General features: G+C 40.0%; 3 protein-coding genes across 3 annotated transcripts; all 3 read left to right on the forward strand.

Moving 5' to 3' along the window:
• The first annotated feature begins 2988 nt into the window (after positions 1 to 2988).
• LOC109260911 (keratin-associated protein 4-6-like) lies at positions 2989 to 3956 on the forward strand. The gene has a single exon (XM_019439399.2). The coding sequence runs from the start codon at positions 2991 to 2993 to the stop codon at positions 3648 to 3650; it is 660 nt and encodes a 219-aa protein (XP_019294944.1). The 5' UTR covers positions 2989 to 2990; the 3' UTR covers positions 3651 to 3956.
• Positions 3957 to 9279: 5323 nt separating this feature from the next.
• On the forward strand, positions 9280 to 10256 carry LOC109260915 (keratin-associated protein 4-6-like). Its single transcript, XM_053893483.1, has one exon. The coding sequence runs from the start codon at positions 9340 to 9342 to the stop codon at positions 9949 to 9951; it is 612 nt and encodes a 203-aa protein (XP_053749458.1). The 5' UTR covers positions 9280 to 9339; the 3' UTR covers positions 9952 to 10256.
• A 5390-nt stretch (positions 10257 to 15646) lies between these two features.
• LOC109260919 (keratin-associated protein 4-7-like) lies at positions 15647 to 16728 on the forward strand. The gene has a single exon (XM_019439417.2). The coding sequence runs from the start codon at positions 15728 to 15730 to the stop codon at positions 16262 to 16264; it is 537 nt and encodes a 178-aa protein (XP_019294962.2). The 5' UTR covers positions 15647 to 15727; the 3' UTR covers positions 16265 to 16728.
• The last annotated feature ends 5591 nt before the right edge of the window (positions 16729 to 22319 follow it).

The following is a 22319-nucleotide window of genomic DNA, read 5'->3' on the forward strand; positions in this document are numbered from 1 at the left end:
AAGACAACAAAAAAAAATTTAAGTGTTATTTTATATTATATATATTCACACATATATTTATATAACATATACAATTAAAATGTTTAAGTACAATGAAGAAAAAAATTATACTCCATCTACTCTATGCAATAAAATACTAAAGTTTAGGTAGACCATACATAATTTGTGTGCATGGTCCTGATGTTAATTATCAATTCTACCTCACCAGACTATGGGTAAAATTTTTAGCAAGGAGTACACAGAGTGATGTCTCTCTTGCTTTTGATATGCAATTTTAAAAAATTCAGTGTGCTGTCTATAGTAATTTCCCTTTGTGGTCCATGCCCCATTGTTTATTCTTATCCATGTAGGACTTTTGTTTGGCATAAGACGGATTTACGAGAGTGAAGAGAATTATCGATGCTTCAGTCTGATATTGCTCAAAGTTCAGTGATTCAAAATCGGTACAATTCTATTAATTAAGTGTTACCAATTATATTTTAATATTGTAGCTACTTCTGTTCCCAATCTAATACTACACAAGTCTGTGTGATATAGACAGTTTAAGGAGGTCTAAAACTTGGCCATGCATTTAAGATTATACCTCACGAGCTTAAAAAATTCAGATGCCCGGGCCATACACCAGATCAGTTAAAATCAGAATTTTTCAGGGCAGAAGTCGGCATAAGTAATTTTTATCTCTCCTTAGGTGATCCGATTATGCAGCCAACTTTGCAAACCACTGGTCTAGGGGCTGATTCTCTGCATACTTCTCTATAATGAGAATGTACTCTGCCTTTCCATATATGACAAAAGGGTTTTCTTAATCTCTCTCGATTTATATAGAAAGCTCTCCCCTGGTATTAAGAACTCTTTTTTTTTTCTTTTTATGGTTTTTCTTCCCTCAGCATCTCCCATACAGCAAATCAAGTGAAAATCTCTCCCCTTGGGACACCATGTTGCCTCACAATCGAATTGTTTAAATGCCTTAGGTTCTCTAGCTTTGCCTCACAAGCCTATGGAATAAAAACACGTAAATCAGTGTTTGCTAAGAAAGTTATTGTGATAAACATATTGCAATGGTCTTGGTCTTCAAATGGTCCCAATTAAGATATTTAATCAGAAGGTGATCAATGCTGCTGTTTGCCTGGGACTTTCCTGTTTAACAAAGTTTTGAGTTCTGGAACCCCCATCAAGTCCCAGGTAAACAAGGATGGTTGGTAGTAGTTACAATAAGTTTTGGTACTTTGTCACTACAGCTCTGAATGAACTAGTGATACAAGTATCAACATTAATAATATTCACATGCCAAGTAAATGGTGCCAGACAGAAAAGAAATGATGCTATATATCATGTTTGAAGCTCTACATCAAAACAAATCTACAGTGAAAAAAAATACTAAAACAATTGTCTCTTTGGTGGCAGGGAGTTTACTAAAGTGATATGTGGGAACTTTCTGATATAATGGAAATGTTCTATATCTTATAGGGATGGGGATTACATGGATGTGTATCCATTCGTCAAAACTCATCAAATAATACACTTAGAATCTGTACCTTTCAGAGTATGTAAAATTTTCCTAAAATGTAAAACAAATCATACAAAGTAAGTAAGAAACAGTAACTAGAATTATTTATTTATGAATAAATCTATGTCTTTACCAAACTGTCACCTTGGCTAATTTGTCTTAGACACTCTTCTTTTAGTTAAATTATACTACTATGAGTTCCTTGATGTTGCACAGTTGTATGGGGGAGAGGGGCGGGCTGGGGGGGGGGGGATGGGTGTGCATACGCACGTATGATCTTCACAGTAATCTGTAAATTCCCAAGGAGAAGACCCTAAACCATATTTGTCACCCCAGGAACTGGCAACATGTGTATCTTGGATTACCCACTCAACAAATCTGCTTTATAAATAGGCTGGAACTTGATAGAGGCACTTCCTCAAAGCCTGAATGAACAGAACAAAGGAGTATCTCCAAGTGTGGTCCTTGGGTCCTTAGCATCAACATCCATCTGGGTACTTGCTAGAAATGCCAAACCTAGGCTCCACTCTAAGGCAGAATCTCTGGGATTTGTCCCAACCATGTTTAATAAGCCCTTCAGATGATTTGCTGCATGCTCAGGTTAGACCATCACTAAATAGAGGATAAGTAGAAATGGTAACTAAATTAAATTGACTAAAATCCATTCACATTTCAAGTGGATGGAAAAAGATGTGTGCCATAGATTTCCCAGCTATAGAGGTAAATTCTGAGGAGAGATACATTTTGATTATTGGGCCCATTTTTCCTCCATTGAAGAATATTTTAATTAAGAATGAGATAAGAATAAAAACGAGGCTATGTCTTCCAGAATCTAAAGACCAACTGGGAAAAACAACACAAATATATATGACAGCAAAGTAACAACGTAATGAGCGATGGGACATGGCAGTGATGCAGACCACACAGATAATTGTCTGCCATGGTTTTGGGGCAGAGGACAAGATCCAAAGGGAGAAACATCCAAGAAAATCCATTCCAGTGGCACAGAAATCAGCAATGTCATACACACATAGAGTTGTCTCCTTCCTCATTGTTCAAAAATGACCCACCAAAGAGAGCTTCTTCCTCTTGTCCCATGCCACACTATGCAGATAGGATTTCTTCCCAACTGATCATTGGAAGAAATGCAGAACCAGAAATATAACTGCCTTGATCCTATCACTGCTAGAAGAAATGGGACAGGAAGAAATGTAACTGTAAATGCCACCTATCACATGACAGCCCACTGTCAAGGAAGATGAGGAGAGTGTGGTCTGGAAGATGCTAGCAGGTATGAGTCAGGAGGAAAAGCAGACCAGATAGAACTTACCACATCTAGAAAAGAAAATTTGTTTCCCACAAGTTTAAACCATTACATAGACAAACATTACTGTGTACTGTGATAATTACTTAAATATTAGATAAACAAAAACAAGGAAGATGTGTTGACAAATCACCCTGTTCAGGGCATATATAAGGGGCCATGGCACAAGGAGACTTCAAACTCAAGCCCCTCACTCTCCTGGAAACCATCCCAGAACCTTCACCCTCTGACACCATGGTCAACTCCTGTTGTAGTTCCAGCTGCTGTGGCTCCAGCTGCTGCCAGCCTTGCTGCCGCCCCACCTGCTGCCAGACCACCTGCTGCAGGACCACCTGCTGCCGGCCCACTTGCTGTGTGTCCAGCTGCTGCCGCCCCTCCTGCTGTGGCTCCAGCTGCTGTGGCTCTAATTGCTGTGGCTCCAGCTGCTGCAGGCCCAGCTGCTGCATCTCTAGCTGCTGCCGCCCCACCTGCTGCCAGACCACCTGCTGCAGAACCACCTGCTGCCGCCCCAGCTGCTGTGTGTCCAGCTGCTGCCGCCCCAGCTGCTGTGGCTCCAGCTGCTGCGGCTCCAGCTGCTGTGGCTCCAGCTGCTGCCGCCCCTCCTGCTGCATTTCTAGCTGCTGCCGCCCCTCTTGCTGTGGTTCCAACTGCTGTGGCTCCAGCTGCTGTGGCTCCAGCTGCTGCCGCCCCTCCTGCTGCCCCTCCTGCTGCCTGCGCCCAGTCTGTGGCCGGGTCTCCTGCCACACCACTTGCTATCGCCCCACCTGTGTCATCTCCACCTGCCCCCGCCCCATGTGCTGTGCCTCCTCTTGCTGCTGAATCTCTCTGCCTATAATCTTTGTGACATAGGGATGTCTCCACAAGTCACATAAAATGTGTTAGAGCCAGCCAGTGACTGGGGGATGGACTCTCAGCTGCCAACTCTTCATCTTCTGATTTGGCATTTAGAGTTGGCATTCAGTTCTAGGAAATAATAGATTAAAACAATTGTCAAATGATTTTTATCCGATACATCCATTTTTAGGCCAGCAATATCTTCATCCTACGTATACACTGATTGTGATGATCTTACATGACATTGTTTTCATGTGTTCTTAATAAACAGCCATTTCCCCAATACTAAAATCTCCTGATCTGTTAATGATTTGGCATGTACATGTGTGTGTGCATGCATGTATGTGTCCATGTCCTTAGCTATCACCTCACACTAAAGCCCATCTTACTTCAAATGCAGGAGAATGTGTTCAAGAGCAGTTACTTATATTGGAATCAAGACTCTAGTAGGCATTCATTGTATGATTATGGGCAACATTGCATAACCTCTCCGAGCCTCGGTTTGCCTTCTCTGAGAAATGAGGACAATATATAATGTTCTTCAAAGGTTCAAAGACATAATCCATGTATACACTACAGTTAGCAGAGTGGGGTACATAATGTCAGCTGTCAATAAATATCTTTTTTTTTTGGGGGGGTTATTTTTCTTGAAACCCTAGTCACTTAAATTTCCTTTGACTATATTTCCACTTCTAGTATGTTCCATTACTGATTGTGCAAATTTTGGGTGCTCTGCCTAACTCAAGTACTTTCTCCTCCCTCTTTCCCTCCTCTTCCCTCCTTCCTCCTTTCCACTCTAAGCATAAAAACTCTCTTTTAGAAAATGAAGTATACCTTCTAAATCCAGATTTCTAGAAAATTATGAAGTCCATGGCAACTTTTCCATAAAAAATTTAAAATTTTTCATTAATAGTTGCTCACATTTAATATTTCTAGACTGAAACTCTGTATTTTCTTCAGTCTCATGAAAATTCTCATGTTATTGAAGTTTCTCATCTCCTTGATGATTTTTTTTTTTCACTTTGGGCTTTTATCACCTTACCTGGTTTTACTTAAGAGAATATGCAGAGGCTATTTTCCCCAGCACCCAGACTCAGGTAAGAATCATCCTCCTTAGCTGAGATAATGTGTCACAATATACACAAAAATGTCTGTTTATGCCAATATAAGGGTCCATAACTTTTGGTTCGCAATCTGGGGTATAGTAAAAATATTTTAAATTCAAATTTTACATACACCAGTTTTATCTAGTAGCTGTGTTATATTTCCCAAAGCCTTAACAAGTATAATTAAGGGTTAATTATAATTTCTAAAATTAAAAAAAAAAGTTATAAGGTATAAGAGACAAACCAGATAGGAGTTGATATAAAATGGGGTTCACCCCAACACATGTTGGGTATTTTGTTCTTAGTATATTACAGAAATGTCCTATAGATATTTTCAGCTTCACTTTTTCAACTTACTTTGAAATGTTACTATAGAATACAGCCCTGTCTGTTCACACAGTGAGTTAACCAATCTTTTATCCTCCTATATATTCCTCTTTGATAACTACTAATTATAGGATTCAGGCTCTGGTTTCAACATTACACTTTATTAGCTAGAGCTAAATCAAAGAATGTTTTATACTGCTTTTTTCAGTATTAAAGTATATGAGACTTATAATTTCCCATTTTTATAACAAGAACTGGGTCACAGCAGAAACAAGACAGCATTCTAAATCTGTGTAATAAAAAGAGTATTTACAAAAGTGTGGATAGAGTTCAGGGGAAGCAACAAGGAAAAGTTCAGTACCCAGGGCTCATAATAGCAAGGAGCAGGTGCCCTATGTCTTAAGAATATGTATGTGAGAATTTGGGTGAAGGAGTCAAAGGGCAGCATGCCAAACTTCTTAGGATTACTCATACAGGCACTCAGTGGACAGTGATTTCCATCAGGGAGAGTTACAATGCTCCTAGAGAACCAAAAGTGATACCAGAGATATTGTGGTAGAAAAACTCAAGATAGAAACAGTTGTGAATGGGAAAGTGTTACTGAGTGGTTATTCTGTGGTCCCACTGACTTTACCTGAACACAGAGTTGGGATGATCTTAAGTGAATGGAGCACGGACTAAGTCTGCCCTCCATCCAGTTTTATTTGGCCACGTTAAATACGTACCACTGGAATTGCTCAAGCCCTCCTAGGTAGCAAATCCTAAGCAATATAGAATTCCAGAAGAGCAACAAGAAATGACTGTTCTGATGAAGGAAACAGCTGAAGCAAGAGGGTTTGTTTGTTTGCTTGTGAGAGAGCTCACAAGCAGGGGAGGGACAGAGAGAGAGAGAGGGAGACAGAGGATCTGAAGCTGCAGCGACAGCAGAGAGCCCAATGCAGGGCTCAAATTCAGTAACCCTAAGATCATGACCTGAGCTGAAGTCAGACGCTCAACCAACTGAGCCACCCAGGCACCCCGAGCGAGAGTTTTAATTCTCACAAACACTGTTAACAGACCTGTCTGGCCAGTGTATGGGAAGACAGCTCCTGGAGGTTAACAGCAGACTCTTGGTGATTACACAGCATCTTCCTCTGATTGCTTCAGTTGTAACTAATATAAACAAACTTTACAGGAGGCAAAACAAGCCTATCAAGACTGGTAATACCATCCCAGACTTGGCTAATGCATTCTTTTCCACATCAGTTTCAAGGTTCTGCCAGGTGCAATTTACATTCTCATGGCAAGGCATCAAGTACGTATTTACTGTTTTGCTACACAAATGTTTGAGTTCACTAGCATATTGCCATAATCTAATGATGTTGGCTTGGACTTGATAACTATTAAGATCAAGTTAATACTTTGCATTGATAACTGTGGCATTCATGCATGAAAAAATCATCAGTGAGTTTGAAAAAGCAAGTCTAGGAATAGACCCAAATATGTAAGGAAATTTAGTATATGAAAAGTTGCCATTTTAAATCAGTAGGGGAAAAAATTATTACTTAGTAAGTGTGGCAGGTTATGGTCATATCAGATTATCAGATTTTAAAACATTTAAACCTCACATTTTATAGCTGCATAAATTTCTGATAAGAGTAAATATTTGAAAATAAAACATGAAACTCTGGACAAAAGAAATTATGAGATAATGTCTACACAATCAGAAAGGACTTTCAAAGTATGACACCAACCCAGAAGTCATAAAAGATTAATAAATTTGACTATATCAGAAGTAAATGTCTGTATGGCAAAAACCACATAAGCAAAGTCAAAGAAAAAAGACAAACTAGGAAAAATATTTGAAATTCACATCACATACAAAGGCTAATTTTTATAATATACAAAGAGTTCCTGTAAAAATCAATGTATAAAGGCTACACCCAGTAGAAGAACATGAATTACAGACAATATAGAAAATTTCTATAATTTTTTCTATATAATTTCTATAATTTTACCTTACAGAAAAGGCAATACCAATAGCCTTAAACATCTGAAGAGCTGCTCAATCTCACTTACAATAAGAAAAGTGCAAATTAAAATCACATATAGAGGGGCGCCTGGGTGGCTCAGTCGGTTAGGCGGCCGACTTCGGCTCAGGTCATGATCTCACGGTCCGTGAGTTCAAGCCCCGCGTCGGGCTCTGTGCTGACAGCTCAGAGCCCGGAGCCTGTTTCGGATTCTGTGTCTCCCTCTCTCTGACCCTCCCCCGTTCATGCTCTGTCTCTGTCTCAAAAATAAATAAACGTTAAAAAAAAAAAAATCACATATAGAGGGGGCTGGGTGGAGGATGGGCTGAATAAGTGATGGGTATTAAGGAGGGCACTTGTTGCGATGAGCACTGGGCATCATATGTAAGTGATGAATCACTAAATTCTACTCCTGAAACCAATATTACATTATATGTTAACTAACTAGAATTTAAATAAAAATTTGAAAAAGAAAAAAAAATCACCTACGTATCTCATATTGACCAAGATTGATGACAGATAAGATAGATAGGTAGGTAGGTAGATAGATAGATAGATAGATAGATAGATAGATAGATAGGTGTCTACATGCATAACTACACATCTCTGTACATGTATCTATGTACTTGTAGGTCCTGTGTATCACTGCATTAATAAAAATAGGGAAAGCCAAACATTCACACATTGCTGGTAGATGGGTACACTGGTATAATCCCTAAGGAAGTTGAAGTTGTCATTATCTAACAAACATTATAAACAAATGTATACTCTGATCCAGCTATTTTATTTCCAGAAGAGTTTCTTCTATAGAAAACACTCACACATGTGAAATCATGTATGATCAGGCTTATTCGTTGCAGCATTGTAAGTAATCTCAAAAGACTAAAAGCAAAGTAAATATCCAACAGTGGGAGACTGACTCAATACATTACAGTACCTTCATAATCAGAATACGATGCTACTGTAAAAGAAAAAGAATGGCAAGCAGTGTATACGTTATCTGAATTCTTCATGTGAAAACCGCCAAGCAGGATGACCACGACTGATAGGCTACCATTTGTATAAATGAAAGAAATGGGTAAGTCTTCTTATTTGTTTCTTATGTGTTAAGCAATAAAAAAAGCTGGAAACTCTGGCTGCCTTCAAGGAGGGAACCTGTGAACTGTGAAGAAAGGTGGGAGGAATACATGTGGGAAAAAAAAAGAGATACTCGAAATGTGTAAATGAAATTTTAAAATACAAAAGATGCAAGATATAAAAACCTTTCTGCAGAGACTATTTTGTTTTTTCTTTTATTTTTAACTCTCCACTTCTTCCCTATCCAACAATGCTAAGCAACATTTCAACTTCTCCTGCACTCCTTCCAAAGATTGTTTCCTTTTCACGTCTTACCAATGTTGGTCTTGCCACAGCTCATATGGGGAGAGGGGTGGATATAGAGCGGCAACCCATGGCTCGGCTGGATGGGCATGACCAGAGGACTCATTCACCCAGTGGGAAGACTTGGGGAAAAGGCTTCGAGCCCCTTGGGGAAAATGGTGGGCTATGCTGTCAACAGATCAAAAACTATCAGCCCAGAGGACATTTCTGATCAACTCTGATCAACCCCACATGACTCTTTGCTATTTAAAAACCTGGAGTTGCTGCTAACTGTTTCACAGAACATCAGAGTGATGAGAACACAGCCTGGAATCCTGTAGGAATTTCGTTAACCCGATGACCACCCACAATAAACACGACAAATCAAAAGTTTCCTCATTTCTTACACTCAAAGAGAAGCTCACTTCCCTTTTTTGCTACCAGCATTCCATCTACTGAAACATTAATTTTCCACTAGAGATCATACTCCTTCAGAAGCTCTCCCACAATCATGTCAAGGTGAGTAACAGAGAAGACATAGGGACCCACCTGTGTCACATGATACCCAGAGATTAAAGTCTTGTGACACTGCAAACAAAGGAAGAAATAAGAAGTGATTCACATGAGAACTCAGGAACTTGAGAAAAGGGAAAGAACTATTTTCTCCATATTGGGAGTTTTTCCTAGAAAAATATAATGATCTAATTTACTAATTGCATTTGCAGTCATATAAACAATAAGAAGGAAATAGTCTTTTCCTAACCACAGAAGTACCTCAGGGGGGTATAAAAGGGGCCATGTGGCAAGGAGACTCCCAAACTCGAGATCCTCACTCTCTTGGAAACCCACCCAGAACCTCCACCCTCTGACACCATGGTCAACTCCTGTTGTGGCTCCGTCTGCTCTGACCAGGGCTGTGGCTCCAGCTGCTGTGGCTCCAGCTGCTGCCAGCCTTGCTGCCGCCCCACCTGCTGCCAGACCACCTGCTGCAGGACCACCTGCTGCCGGCCCACTTGCTGTGTGTCCAGCTGCTGCCGCCCCTCCTGCTGTGGCTCCAGCTGCTGTGGCTCTAATTGCTGTGGCTCCAGCTGCTGCAGGCCCAGCTGCTGCATCTCTAGCTGCTGCCGCCCCACCTGCTGCCAGACCACCTGCTGCAGAACCACCTGCTGCCGCCCCAGCTGCTGTGTGTCCAGCTGCTGCCGCCCCAGCTGCTGTGGCTCCAGCTGCTGCGGCTCCAGCTGCTGTGGCTCCAGCTGCTGCCGCCCCTCCTGCTGCATTTCTAGCTGCTGCCGCCCCTCTTGCTGTGGTTCCAACTGCTGTGGCTCCAGCTGCTGTGGCTCCAGCTGCTGCCGCCCCTCCTGCTGCCCCTCCTGCTGCCTGCGCCCAGTCTGTGGCCGGGTCTCCTGCCACACCACTTGCTATCGCCCCACCTGCGTCATCTCCACCTGCCCCCGCCCCATGTGCTGTGCCTCCTCTTGCTGCTGAGCCCCCTTCTCTGTGACCACCATCTCCGCCTACCTCTGCCCCACAGATGTAGCCCCTCCTTTTCTGCTGCTAGGACACATGAAGTAGAAATGATGTTGCTCAACTGAATTGGGCCTTGATTCTACTGAAGAACCACGTCATGCTGTTGAAGAAGATGGATATGGCCCAGAGCACTTAAGCAATAACAGATTTTATCCTTCAGTTTGACAGTTGGTGACATTCTCATAACTTCCCTTTTCTGGGCCTTCTCTGTAACCTTATATATTTCTGTACCAAAATAAAGTTATACTTCCCTGCATTAACAATTCAGTGTGATTGATGCTCCTTTCAGATTTTGTCTTCAGCTCGTAGGCAAGTGTATTTGACCTACACCTACCTGCAGGATACACAACATGGTCCTGACACCTCTCAGTAAAAGTCAGGTTCCATTATTCACTCCCTGATTCTTTCTTACATGCTTCCTTATTTCCTAAGCAAATCACCTAACTATGAACCTGTCCTAGGAAAATAACAACATGAAAACCAGAAATTTGGAGGACTGTTAAGTACGTAAAAGTGAAAAGAACACAATACACGTTTCATGAATCACACCAGTCACTGTAGCTGTGCAACATGTTGTTTCGCACAGTATGCAAGTTTGTATGCAGACTTGCACTCGATGACACTGGTGTCATCCATGCAGCTAATCAAATGCACACTGACTTTGACTCGATTTGCAACAGGACCTCAGCCATTTCTCATTTTTCTATTGATAGACAAATTTCAGATCCTCATGCATTCAAGGGACAGGCAGGTAACTTAGATGAGTAAAGCACGCCCTTGATAAGATGATGTGTTTGGTGAAAACTGCGGCAAATTACAGACTGTATGACCACATAAGAAGGTATTCCTGAGTTCCTGTCAGTTGCTTCCATGGAGAAACAGGGGCCCAGTGCTTTCACTGAAAAGTGGGTCTGATTTCCCTGACCCTTCCAAATGCCAATTTCTTCATTCACTCATCCAAATAGTATTTATCAAGCATTTATTACATGGGAGGCACTGCTAAAGATACTAGAGGGGCGCCTGGGTGGCTCAGTCGGTTAAGTGTCCAATTTCAGCTCAGGTCATGATCTCATGGTTTGTGAGTTCAAGTCCTCCATCAGGCTCTCTGTTGTCAGTGCAGAGCCTGCTTCAGAAACTCTGTCACCCCCTCTCTCTGCTCCTCCATCTTTCTCTCAAAAATAAAATATTTTTTTTAAAAAAAAGATACTAGAGTAATGTCAGAGACCAACACACAGAAAGCTCTCTATAGTAATGGAGCAGATATTCTAATAAAGTTGATGTATTTACTTTTAAATGTTTTTCTATACATTGCCCACTCAGGTTTCTACACAGTATCTTTTCTCTGTACTTTTATTTTTACAAATAAGACTGGGCTTCAAAGCCCCTCTTTAGATGAAAATATTTGTAATACAAATGGGAACATGATTCCCAAAAGGACAGTTTTACTAATGATGTACCCCACCCTTCAAACCTAGAGCCACACTAAAGCCGCCCAGTTAGGAGAGGAAGATAGAGGGACAGGTTCACGGATGAGGAACAGAATGGAGCTGATCATCAGTTACTCACTTGGGGTGGGAACTGATAGGAGGTTGGGCTCCCATACTACAACAACTCCTGAAACTAGTAAGTAAATTTGACGAGGACATAAGATTTCTATCAGTATAAATTAACTTTATTTTAGGGGTGCCTGGGTGGCTCAGTTGGTTAAGTGTCCAACTCTTGATTTTGGTTCAGGTCATGATCTCACAGTTTGTGATACTGAGCGCCACATCAGGCTCTGTGATAACAGCATAGGGCCTGCTTGTGATTCCCTCTCCTCTCCCTCTCTTTCTGCCTCTCCCCCACTTGCACACACACTCTCTCTCTTGCAAAAGTAAATAAACATTAAAAAATAATTTTATTTTGGGGTGCCTGCATGGCTCAGTCGGTTAAGCATCCGATTTTGGCTCAGCTCATGATCTCACAGTTCGTGAGTTGTTCAAGCCCCGCATCGGGCTCTGTGCTGACAGCTTGGAGCTTGGAGCCTGCTTTGGATTCTGTGTCTCCCTCTCTCTCTCTCTGCCCCTCCCCCACTCACACTCTGTCTCTCTCTCTCTCTCTCAAAAACTAAACATTAAAAAAAGATAGTAATTTTATTTCTTATTAATTGTATTTTATATACTATCAATTATTATGGAATTAAAATTAAATAAGAACAATTCAGTTTTCAAAAGTATCAACAACATAAGATGCGGAGACAAAAAAGTAACAAAAATATGGAAGAGTTCTGGAAGGAGTTTCCTCCTTCCAATCCAGGGACGTGACATATATCTCCATTTACCTAGACCTTCTCTAATTTCTCTTTGTAAAGTTACTCAGCTGTGGGAAGAGCTCTTCCATGTTTTTGTTACCAAAGACAGAGAACAAACAGGGTTGTCCGAGAGGAGGTGGGTTGGGGGATGGGCTAAATGGGTCATGGGCATCTGTTGGGAGGGCACTTGTTGTGATGAGCACTGGATGTTACACGTAAGTGATGAATCACTGGGTTCTCCTCCTGAAACCAATACTACACTGTATGTTATCAAACTTGAATTTAAATAAATAAATAATTGAATGAAATGAATTTTTTATTTATAAAAAATAAAGACAGCATCATTGAAATTAACAAGTCAATGGATGAATTAAATATATATTAAGCACAGCTGAAAAGGGGAAAAAATGTTGATTCTCCTGCAGTCGATCCAAAATTTCAATGCAATACCAATCAAAATTTCAGGAGACTTTTTAATAGATGCTTAGAAGCTGATTTTTAAAATTTATGTGGCAACATACAGAACCTAGAATTTCTAAAGCAATTTTGAAAAATGAAGATATAAAAGCTGCAATTTTAATACCAAACAAATTAGATTTATACCAAAAAGCATTAGAGGAGACAAAGTGGGATAACTTTACTATGGTAAAGGCTACAATGAAAATATAACTACAAAGCTAAATTTCAGAAACAGAAGGCAATGCCGGAGTAAAAAAGACACAGTCCAATCATCAAAGACTAACACACTGTGTACTTAAAGAGAGAACATGTGAAGAAAAATCAATCACAATGTGAAAATAACTATAGGTAATTAATAAGATAGATCTTACAGATATGCATCAAATTCACAACCCCCAAGATAAAAAAGACACTTCCTGTTTTCAAGTGCACAGTATTATTTTAATAGTGAAAGCCTGAAAACAACCCACATGCCCATCAATAAGGGACTGGCTAAATAAATCTTATTATGGCAACAGAATGGGATACTTTGTGGCTGAAAATGAAATGAAGACCATCAGAACGTACCTACTACTCTGAAATAATCTGAGATAAATTGTTAAGTGAAGCAAAAGCAACTTGGAGCTAAGCCTATCAGTGTACAACCGTTTAAGAAACAAAGGAGATTCGGGGCGCCTGGGTGGCTCAGTTGGTTAAGCGTCCAACTTCGGCTCAGGTCATGATCTCACGGTTCGTGGGTTTGAGCCCTGCATCAGGCTCTGTGCTGACAGCTCAGAGCCTGGAGCCTGCTTCAGATTCTGTGTCTCCCTCTCTCTCTGCCCCCTTCCCCGTTCATGCTCTGTCTCCCTCTGTCTCAAAAATAACATTAAAAAAAGAAACAAAGGAGATACAACTATGCAAATGAAAACACACTTGCATTTAAAATAGCAATGAGAGGGAAAACCTTAGATTATAAAAATGATTCTCTAAGGGTGGGGGGGGGGAGGAATAGAAATAAATAGCAGGACTTCCTTAAACATGCCTCACTTTGTAGAATTTATTTTGGTACCATAAATACTTTACAGAATTGCAAAACATTTCAATTTAAAAAGTGATTCCTAGAGATTTTTTTTTAAGCCACTGATGATGTGCTCTGCTCCATGCATGATGAAAAGAAACCTACGGTTCAAGTGTCCACCTCAGGTGTTTACCATCCAGCTGGAGACAGCTGGAGACTTACACATGTGCGAAGTTTGAGGGTTCCACAATGTGATAGCAAGCATAAAGGAGGAGCAGATGAAGTTTTAAAAAAATAAATGTCAAAGAAAACATAAGAGAGGAGGAGCCATCTGGGCTGGAACTTAGAGAACAAGAAATTGCTGAGTTGATAGGGGAGAATGAACTTCTAAGGAGGTGTAACAGCACAATCAAAGGTATGGAATTAGTACTGTTTACACTGTAACTTAATAACCTTAACACAAGTCTATGTGAACTCTTAGAGAATGATGAGTGCCTCGTGGGTTCTTGGAGAAGAAAAATCAACATAATAATTACAAAGCATTCAGCAGACCATCTGGCACACAGCAAACACTCACAAATAGTATCTCCCTGTAGTATCTCATTTTTCACTGTAAGTACGTGAATCCTAAATACATAATGATTGTTTTGGACACTAATTTCTTTGATGCTTTGAGTATTTGCATAAATCTTGCCTTTCAATATAGCGTATTTAAATGCCTGCAGGACAAACAAGCCTTATCTGTTTATATCCTCTTTAAGCAGAAAGACTTGAATTTGAATGTAATTCAATGAATGTAATGTAATGGGTTCTGCATTACATTGGAGTTTTTATTGAAAGAGCACAAGAAAAAGATGCTTTAAATAAAAACTCCAATGTAATGCAGAATCCATTGCATATGTTGGCCAATCAAAAGATAGCTCAAACCCCCTCACTTTTAGCATATGTGGAGAAGATTCCTGAAGGAAGAAGTTCATTTCTGAAAATGGTTCTTTCATCAAAAAGGAATGGGTGAAAGCTTAGTCTTGAGGTAGAATCATCACATGAGAATGGAATGTCTTTAGTGACACCCGGACTCTCCAATCAACCAGGAAACACAGTCCAGCCCTCCCCATCCATTGTACATAAGCATCTTCAGTGATGAGTCTTTCCTCCTATTTCCTTATCAATACTCCACCTGACAATGGCATGCATTTTCCCACTTTGACTGAAGAGAGAGAGAGAGAGAGAAAGACAGGACAGACAGAGAGACAGATTTGGCATTGTGATAGCCATCCTCAAAATAAGACATGGGAAAAAAAGAATTAAATCCATGAGCACATTTTGAAGATAGCTATCACAACGTCAAGTCTCTCCCCTCCCCACCCCGTCTTTTTTTTTTCTTTTTGTCAAAGTGGAAAAAATGCATGCCACTGTCAGGTGGAGTACTGGTAAGGAAATAGGAGGAAAAACTCATCATTGGGTGAAACAGGCCATGGCGATTAAGAGTGCACTTGTGATGAGCGCTGGGTGATGTACAGAACTGCTAAATCACTATATTGTACAACTGAAACTAATATGTTAACTATACTGGAATTAAAATAATAAAACAAAATATGACTGTGGAGTCACACATGAAAACAGGACACGGAAAAACTTAGTAACAGAATATCATATGAAAGTTCCAACTTCGAAGACACATTAGGAAAAAAAATGCAAAAGTGGTTTCATGTGGCTTAACAAGATTCAATGAATCACAACACTGCAGAAAAAGAGAAATGATGCTTTTCTTAGATATCAGCATATTTAACCTGATAAACATAATTATTAACTTAGTAATACTAATTGATTTCCTGGTAGGAAAAACAAGAGTGTTGCTCATGGTAATGTCAGCTACTCAGCAGGGTATAAAAGGGGACAGAGGTAAGGAGACATTCAAACTCAAGAAACCACCCTTGTGGAAACCCACTCATACCTACTAGTGAAACCCCAATCCTTCCTCTGACACCATGGTCAGCTCCTGTTGTGGCTCCGTCTGCTCTGACCAGGGCTGTGGCTCCAGCTGCTGCCAGCCTTGCTGCCGCCCCACCTGCTGCCAGACCACCTGCTGCAGGACCACCTGCTGCCGGCCCACTTGCTGTGTGTCCAGCTGCTGCCGCCCCTCCTGCTGTGGCTCCAGCTGCTGTGGCTCTAATTGCTGTGGCTCCAGCTGCTGCAGGCCCAGCTGCTGCATCTCTAGCTGCTGCCGCCCCTCCTGCTGCCAGACCACCTGCTGCCGCCCCAGCTGCTGTGGCTCCAGCTGCTGTGGCTCCAGCTGCTGCCGCCCCTCCTGCTGCATTTCTAGCTGCTGCCGCCCCTCTTGCTGTGGTTCCAACTGCTGTGGCTCCAGCTGCTGTGGCTCCAGCTGCTGCCGCCCCTCCTGCTGCCCCTCCTGCTGCCTGCGCCCAGTCTGTGGCCGGGTCTCCTGCCACACCACTTGCTATCGCCCCACCTGTGTCATCTCCACCTGCCCCCGCCCCATGTGCTGTGCCTCCTCTTGCTGCTGAGCCCCCTTCTCTGTGACCACCATCTCCGCCTACCTCTGCCCCACAGATGTAGCCCCTCCTTTTCTGCTGACCATCAGAACACATGGGATGGGGCTGATGTTGCTCAACTGAGTTGGGTCTCATTATTCCAATGAGCCTACCACCATCCCACTGACTCTGTGAGCATATTCTAACCTCAGTCCAAATTCCGCTTCTGGATCTCCCCCTTTCATCCAAGTGTGAATTTTCTTACAACACACCAATTGTTGTAGTGACCACTTCTCCCTAAAATATCCTTAACTTTTGGGCACCAGCTCATCAAGCTCAGGGAGCTGAAGTCTGATTTCAGTATTTCTACATTATAGATTTTTATTGTCCAAAGGATTTAATTGTCCAAAGGATTCTCTTTTATAATTCTTATTCCCCCAATTTTCCTATGTTATAACTCTATGCCAAAATAAATCACCTCTTTCCTATATGAAAAATCAGTGTGATGGTACTCTTCTTTAAGATTTTCTATGCTCTCTGGACAACCATACGGTACATACACATGTAAGACATACAACATGGCTTTGTCAGTCTTACAATCTTACAAAGTCACAGCTTCAGTTTCACTGACAAATCTCTTCAGTTCTTAGATAAGACATATTCTTGGGAATTCTTGGATAAACATCAGAGAAAAACCTTTTTGGAAAACCTGTAGGCAATTAATGCTCCCTGGAACATCTTTTCCATATTATATATCTCTGAAAGCAGTTAATAGTAATTATAAGGAGAGTGAAGTTGAACGTAGCTGGGAGCAACTGACGATTTGGGAAAACATAATGAAAGGCTGAGGGTGATAAATCAGTGATTAAAGGACAGATGTAAAAGCCAGAAGTTTCATTGGCAGCATAGAGACTGACTCTCATCTCCTGCAGTTAGAGGGCAGATAAAGCTGAGGACCAAGGCTAGGACATCACCATAGGAAAAGCAGAGCTCCAGAGGTGGTTGTTCACTCAGTCTAGGCAGTACTGCCATGGCAGGGTCAGGGCCCTAATTGGGAGAGATGGGGACCCTGATATATGAGATGGGGACATCTGGATTGATGCATTTGAAGATCTTGAGTCCCCAAATTTCCCTGAACACTCTCGGCTTGGAGAGGTGATCCAATTTCCTTGTTGACATTTAGTGCCACCTCCATCTTGAAGATGATGCAGAAATTTCAGTCTTGGAAGACAGCACAAGCTCCTCTCACTACCTTCTCCCACCTCATTTTGTCACAGACCAATAACTACAGTTAAGTTACACAACACACCCAGACAATGGCTAAACCTGTTAATGGGAGACTTATATCCCAAAAGATCTGTAGGACCCAAAAACTGCTTCACAGATCGTGGTGTGCTTTTCAATCGGGAGGCACATATTGTCCAGTTGTCTCCTTTTTTTTTTTTTTTTTTTGATATAAGCAGCTACTGATGATCATTGCCTAGGACCATTATTCATTAGGCATAGCAAAATCATGATACTGCAATTCTATTATTCCTCTGCCTGCCATTTATTAGCTGGGATAATTCCATAAAAATAAACTTCCCTCGTCAACATTTGGTAGTCCTAAGGAATAGTCTGGACAGGAGAGGCAAAATAAATGCTTGATTCTTTCCCTTTATTTCCCAGTTTCCATCCTCCAAGAGTGACCAAAGAGTTTTTTTTTATTGTTTTTTAAAATTTGCATTAACATGAACTCATGGATTTCAATAGACTTGATGGTGAATCAATCCATTCCGGTTTATATCCCTCTATTGATGCTCAAATAAACAACTTCGAGTTGGCCTCCAAGTCCTTTTGACATGAATCTAGTAGTCTTTGAAAATTCCTTGCTTTTTCATATAACAGGATATTGCAGACTTGTTTATGTATTTCCTTCCCCCAACTTCTAATCAGTCATTTCTCCAAGGATCTTCAGTTCCTTTTAGGTAGAAACAGTATTTGAGACCATAAATTGAAATATGTGATGTTCATTACTACTAAATCCCTAGAAAATATATATTTAAATGATACCCAGGTCTTTAGTTTCTACTGAGAACTACAGAGCTTTTACTTAAACTCATATATCTTACTTATAAATCTCATTTCTTCTATGCAAAAGTATCAGTTCTTAGTGACACCAATGTATTTACTCATTTTCTTTATTCTATGTTTGTCCAACAGTCTCAGAATAACATTACCAACACTATAGTTACTGAAATCAAACTTAAGACTTTTTCTGTTGTTTTATTTATTTTTGATCTTGGAATAATTGCTTTTTATGCCTGCATATACAGTTAGGGTCCTTTGCTATTGCCATGTTTTAATAATTTTGAGATTTAAAATTTTTAATTTTGTTTTAAAATTGTGTAAAATATTGACATGAGTCCAAAGTCAAACCTATAGAAAGAGTATATTCCAAAAATTTAGCTTCAATCCTCTGTTCTCCCACTTTATCTCCTCTACCTTCTCTGAGTCCACCTTAAAAAAAATTATGGTTGAGGGGTGCCTGGGTGGCTTAGTCAGTTAAGCGTCTGACTCTTGATCTTGGCTCAGGTCATGATCTCACAGTTTGTAAGTTTGAGCCCCACATCAGGCTCTGTGCTGCCAGTGCAGAGCCTGCTTGGGATTTTCTCTCTCTCCCTCTCTCTCTGTTCCTCCCCTGCTTCTGCTCTCCACCCCAACCCCTCTCTCTCAAAAAATAAACTTAAATTATGGTTGATACTTCCATTATTTTTTCTTTTCTTCTCAGCTTTATTAAGGTCCAACTGACATACTAAAATCGCATTTACTTTAAGTGTACAATTTGATGTTTTGATATATATTGCTGTAATCAACACCACCATCAAGATAATGAATATCTATCACCCTCTCTGCAATTCCTTCCCATACTCCACCCCTAGACAACTACAGATCCAATGTCACTACAAGTTTGTTTCCATTTTCTAGAGTTTCGTGGAATCCTACCATTGTGTACTCTATCTTGCCTGGCTTCTCACACAGCATAATTATATTGAAATTCATTTTGTTATGTGTATCACTAGTTCATTTCTTTTTATGACTGAGAGGTCTTTCCTTGTATGGAGACACCACATTTGTTTATCCATTCACCTGTGGACGGACAGCTGGGTTGTTCCCAGATTTTTTTTATCTTAAAAAATAAAGTCTCCATGAACATTTGTGAACAAACCTTTTAATGGACATATCATTTTAACTTTATTTTTTTAATTTTAATTCCAGTGCAGTTAATATGCAGTGTTACATTAGTTTCAAGTATACAATACAGTGATTCAACAGTTTCCACCAAGATAAGTATACTCTTAATCCCTGCACTATTTCACCCATCCCCCCCCCACCTCCCTTCTGTTCCCTATAATGAAGAGTCTGTTTTTTGGTTTGTCTCTTTTTATTTTCCCTTTGTTCATATGATTTTACTTCTCTCGGGTAAGTACTTTGAGGTGGAACGGCAAGGTCATATAGTAGGTCTATCTTTAACTTTTTGAAAAACTGTCAAACTGTTTTACAAAGTGACTGTGCCATTTTATATCCCTTCCTTGTGTGAGAATTCCAATGGCTTCATGCTATCACCAACAACTTGGTAAGGTCAGTCTTGTTAATGTCAACCATTCTAGAGTGTGTATGGTATTCTCACTGTAGTTTTAATGTGAACCTTCTTAATGATTACTCCTTTCATGGGTTAACTTTCCATCTACATATTTTCTTTGGTGAATGCTTATTCAAATATTTTGCCCATTTTTTTGTTGGGTTATCTTATCATTGAGTAGTAAGAGTTCTTTATATGTTCTATATACAAATCCTTTGTGGGATATATGCTTTGTTAAGTATTTTCCCCAGCGTGTGGCTTACCTTTTAATTTCCTAAATAGTATTTTTTTAAGTTTTTATTTTCATTCCAATTAGTTAACATACAGTGTTATATTAATTTCAGGTGCACAATATACAATTCAGCAATTCCATACATCACCCTGTGCTCATCACAAGTGCACTCCTTATTTTGCCTATCTTCCCACCCCCCATCCCCTCTAGTAACTATCAGTTTATTCTCTATAGTTAAGAGTCTGTTTCTAGACTTGTCTCTTTTTTTTCCTTCTGCTTATTTGTTTTGTTTCTTAAGTTCCACATATGAGTGAAATCATATGGTATTTGTCTTTCTCTGACTGATTTATTTAGCTTAGCATAATACTCTCTACCTCCATCCTTGTCCTTGCAAATGGCAAGATTTCATCCCTTTTTATGGCTGAATAATATTCCATTATATATACATACCACATTAATATTAAAAAATGTAATATAAGCAAATACATTTAATTTTTTTAATTTTTTAATGTTTATTTATTGTTGAGAGATAGAGCACAAGCAGGGGAGGGGCAGAGAAAGGGAGACACAGAATCTGAAGCAGACTCTAGGCTCTGAACTGTCAGCACAGAGCCCAATGCGGGGCCTGAAACCCACAAACCACGAAATCATGACCTGAACCAAAGTCAGATGCTTAGCTGACTGAGCCACCCAGCAGCCCCAGCAAATACATGTTCTATATGTGTTCTCTTATTTTTTTAGACACATTGTAGTGTCTACAGACACTGTAGACCCTTTTCTCCGTCTACTTTGTCATCTCAACAATATATCCTGCAGATTACTTCACAGTAGCATAGAGATATCCCTTATTCCTTTATACAGCTGAACAGTGCTCCATTATGGGGATACACCATAGCTTAATCACACTACCTACTGAAGGACACCCAGGTTGTGTCTAGTTCTTATTGTTGTTGTTTTGTTTTTACAAATAGCACTGCTATGAATAATCTTGCCTAACATCTTTTCATAGTTTTGCCAGAGTATGTTTTGAATAATTTATACAATTAGGATAACTGAGTCAAAGAATAATGCCACTAATTATCGCCAAATCTTACTAAAAAACGTATGAGCATGGCAATTTCCACATAATCTCTAGATACTTGAGAGTGTTGTCAATGTTTGAATTTTTGACACTCTCACAGGTGAGAAGTGGCATCCTGTATAACTTCATTTGTATTCTTAAGCATGAGACTGGACATCTTTTTATGATAAAGAAAGATCTTCATCTTATTTTTCCATCAGGTTTTTGCCTTTTCTCTAATCGAATTTTACAAGTACTTCATATAGTAAGGTCACTTACTCTGGTATAAATTACAAGTATTTTTTTCTCATTCAGTCATTTGTGTTTTGACTTTGTTTCTGGTAAGATTTTAAAATACATTTTCTTGTTTTTACAAATGATTATCTTTCCACTATTAGAACTTAATTATAAAATGTGTATACAACTGAAAAAATATTAAATTATGAGTCCTCTTTAACAATGAAGTCTCCTGTTACCTCTATGGCTCATTTTTGTTTTTGTTTGTTTGTTTAGGTTTTATTTTTTTAATATACTTTACTGTCAAATTGACTTACATATATAACACCCAGTGCTCATCCTAACAAGTGCCCTCCTCTATTGCCCATTTTGTAAGTGCTCCTGGTTGACTCTCTTTGAAATGCTATTGCATCACCATCTTGTTTACTGCTCCCACTGCCACCAACCTAGACAGGCATTCATCTCTCATCCCTATTGTGCAACCACCACTTGAACTTTCTTCCTGCTTCCCATCACTCTACCCACTCACTGCCAAATAATATTTTTAAAGCCTAGATATTTGCTCACACCTTTCTCCCAATAGTGTGATGATACAATATCTACTTACTTTGTAGAAATTCAGGAATATCTTTACATTCTCCTCATTGTAGCAGTATTCTTTTTCTTTACCTTCCTATACATACCATCCAAACAGTCATTTAGTCCATCAGTCAAAAATAAACCCCTGTTCAATCAGATCCCCACCGTCTGAATGCTCTTTTTTCTTTTCTCTATCCATCTAGATTATCTATAGCATGACAAAGGGTGAGTAAATGCCCTATGTTTTCAATTAACCCCACATTCACGCAACTAACATTCAGTGAGAGCAATTGCTAGGCACCATGTTTATGTATGTGAATAAGACATTCTCTGACATCATGGGGTATATAGAAGGATT

This window comes from Panthera pardus, unplaced genomic scaffold, assembly GCF_024362965.1.
Source record: "Panthera pardus isolate Hobbes unplaced genomic scaffold, ASM2436296v1 HiC_scaffold_3, whole genome shotgun sequence".
Taxonomy (NCBI): domain Eukaryota; kingdom Metazoa; phylum Chordata; class Mammalia; order Carnivora; family Felidae; genus Panthera; species Panthera pardus.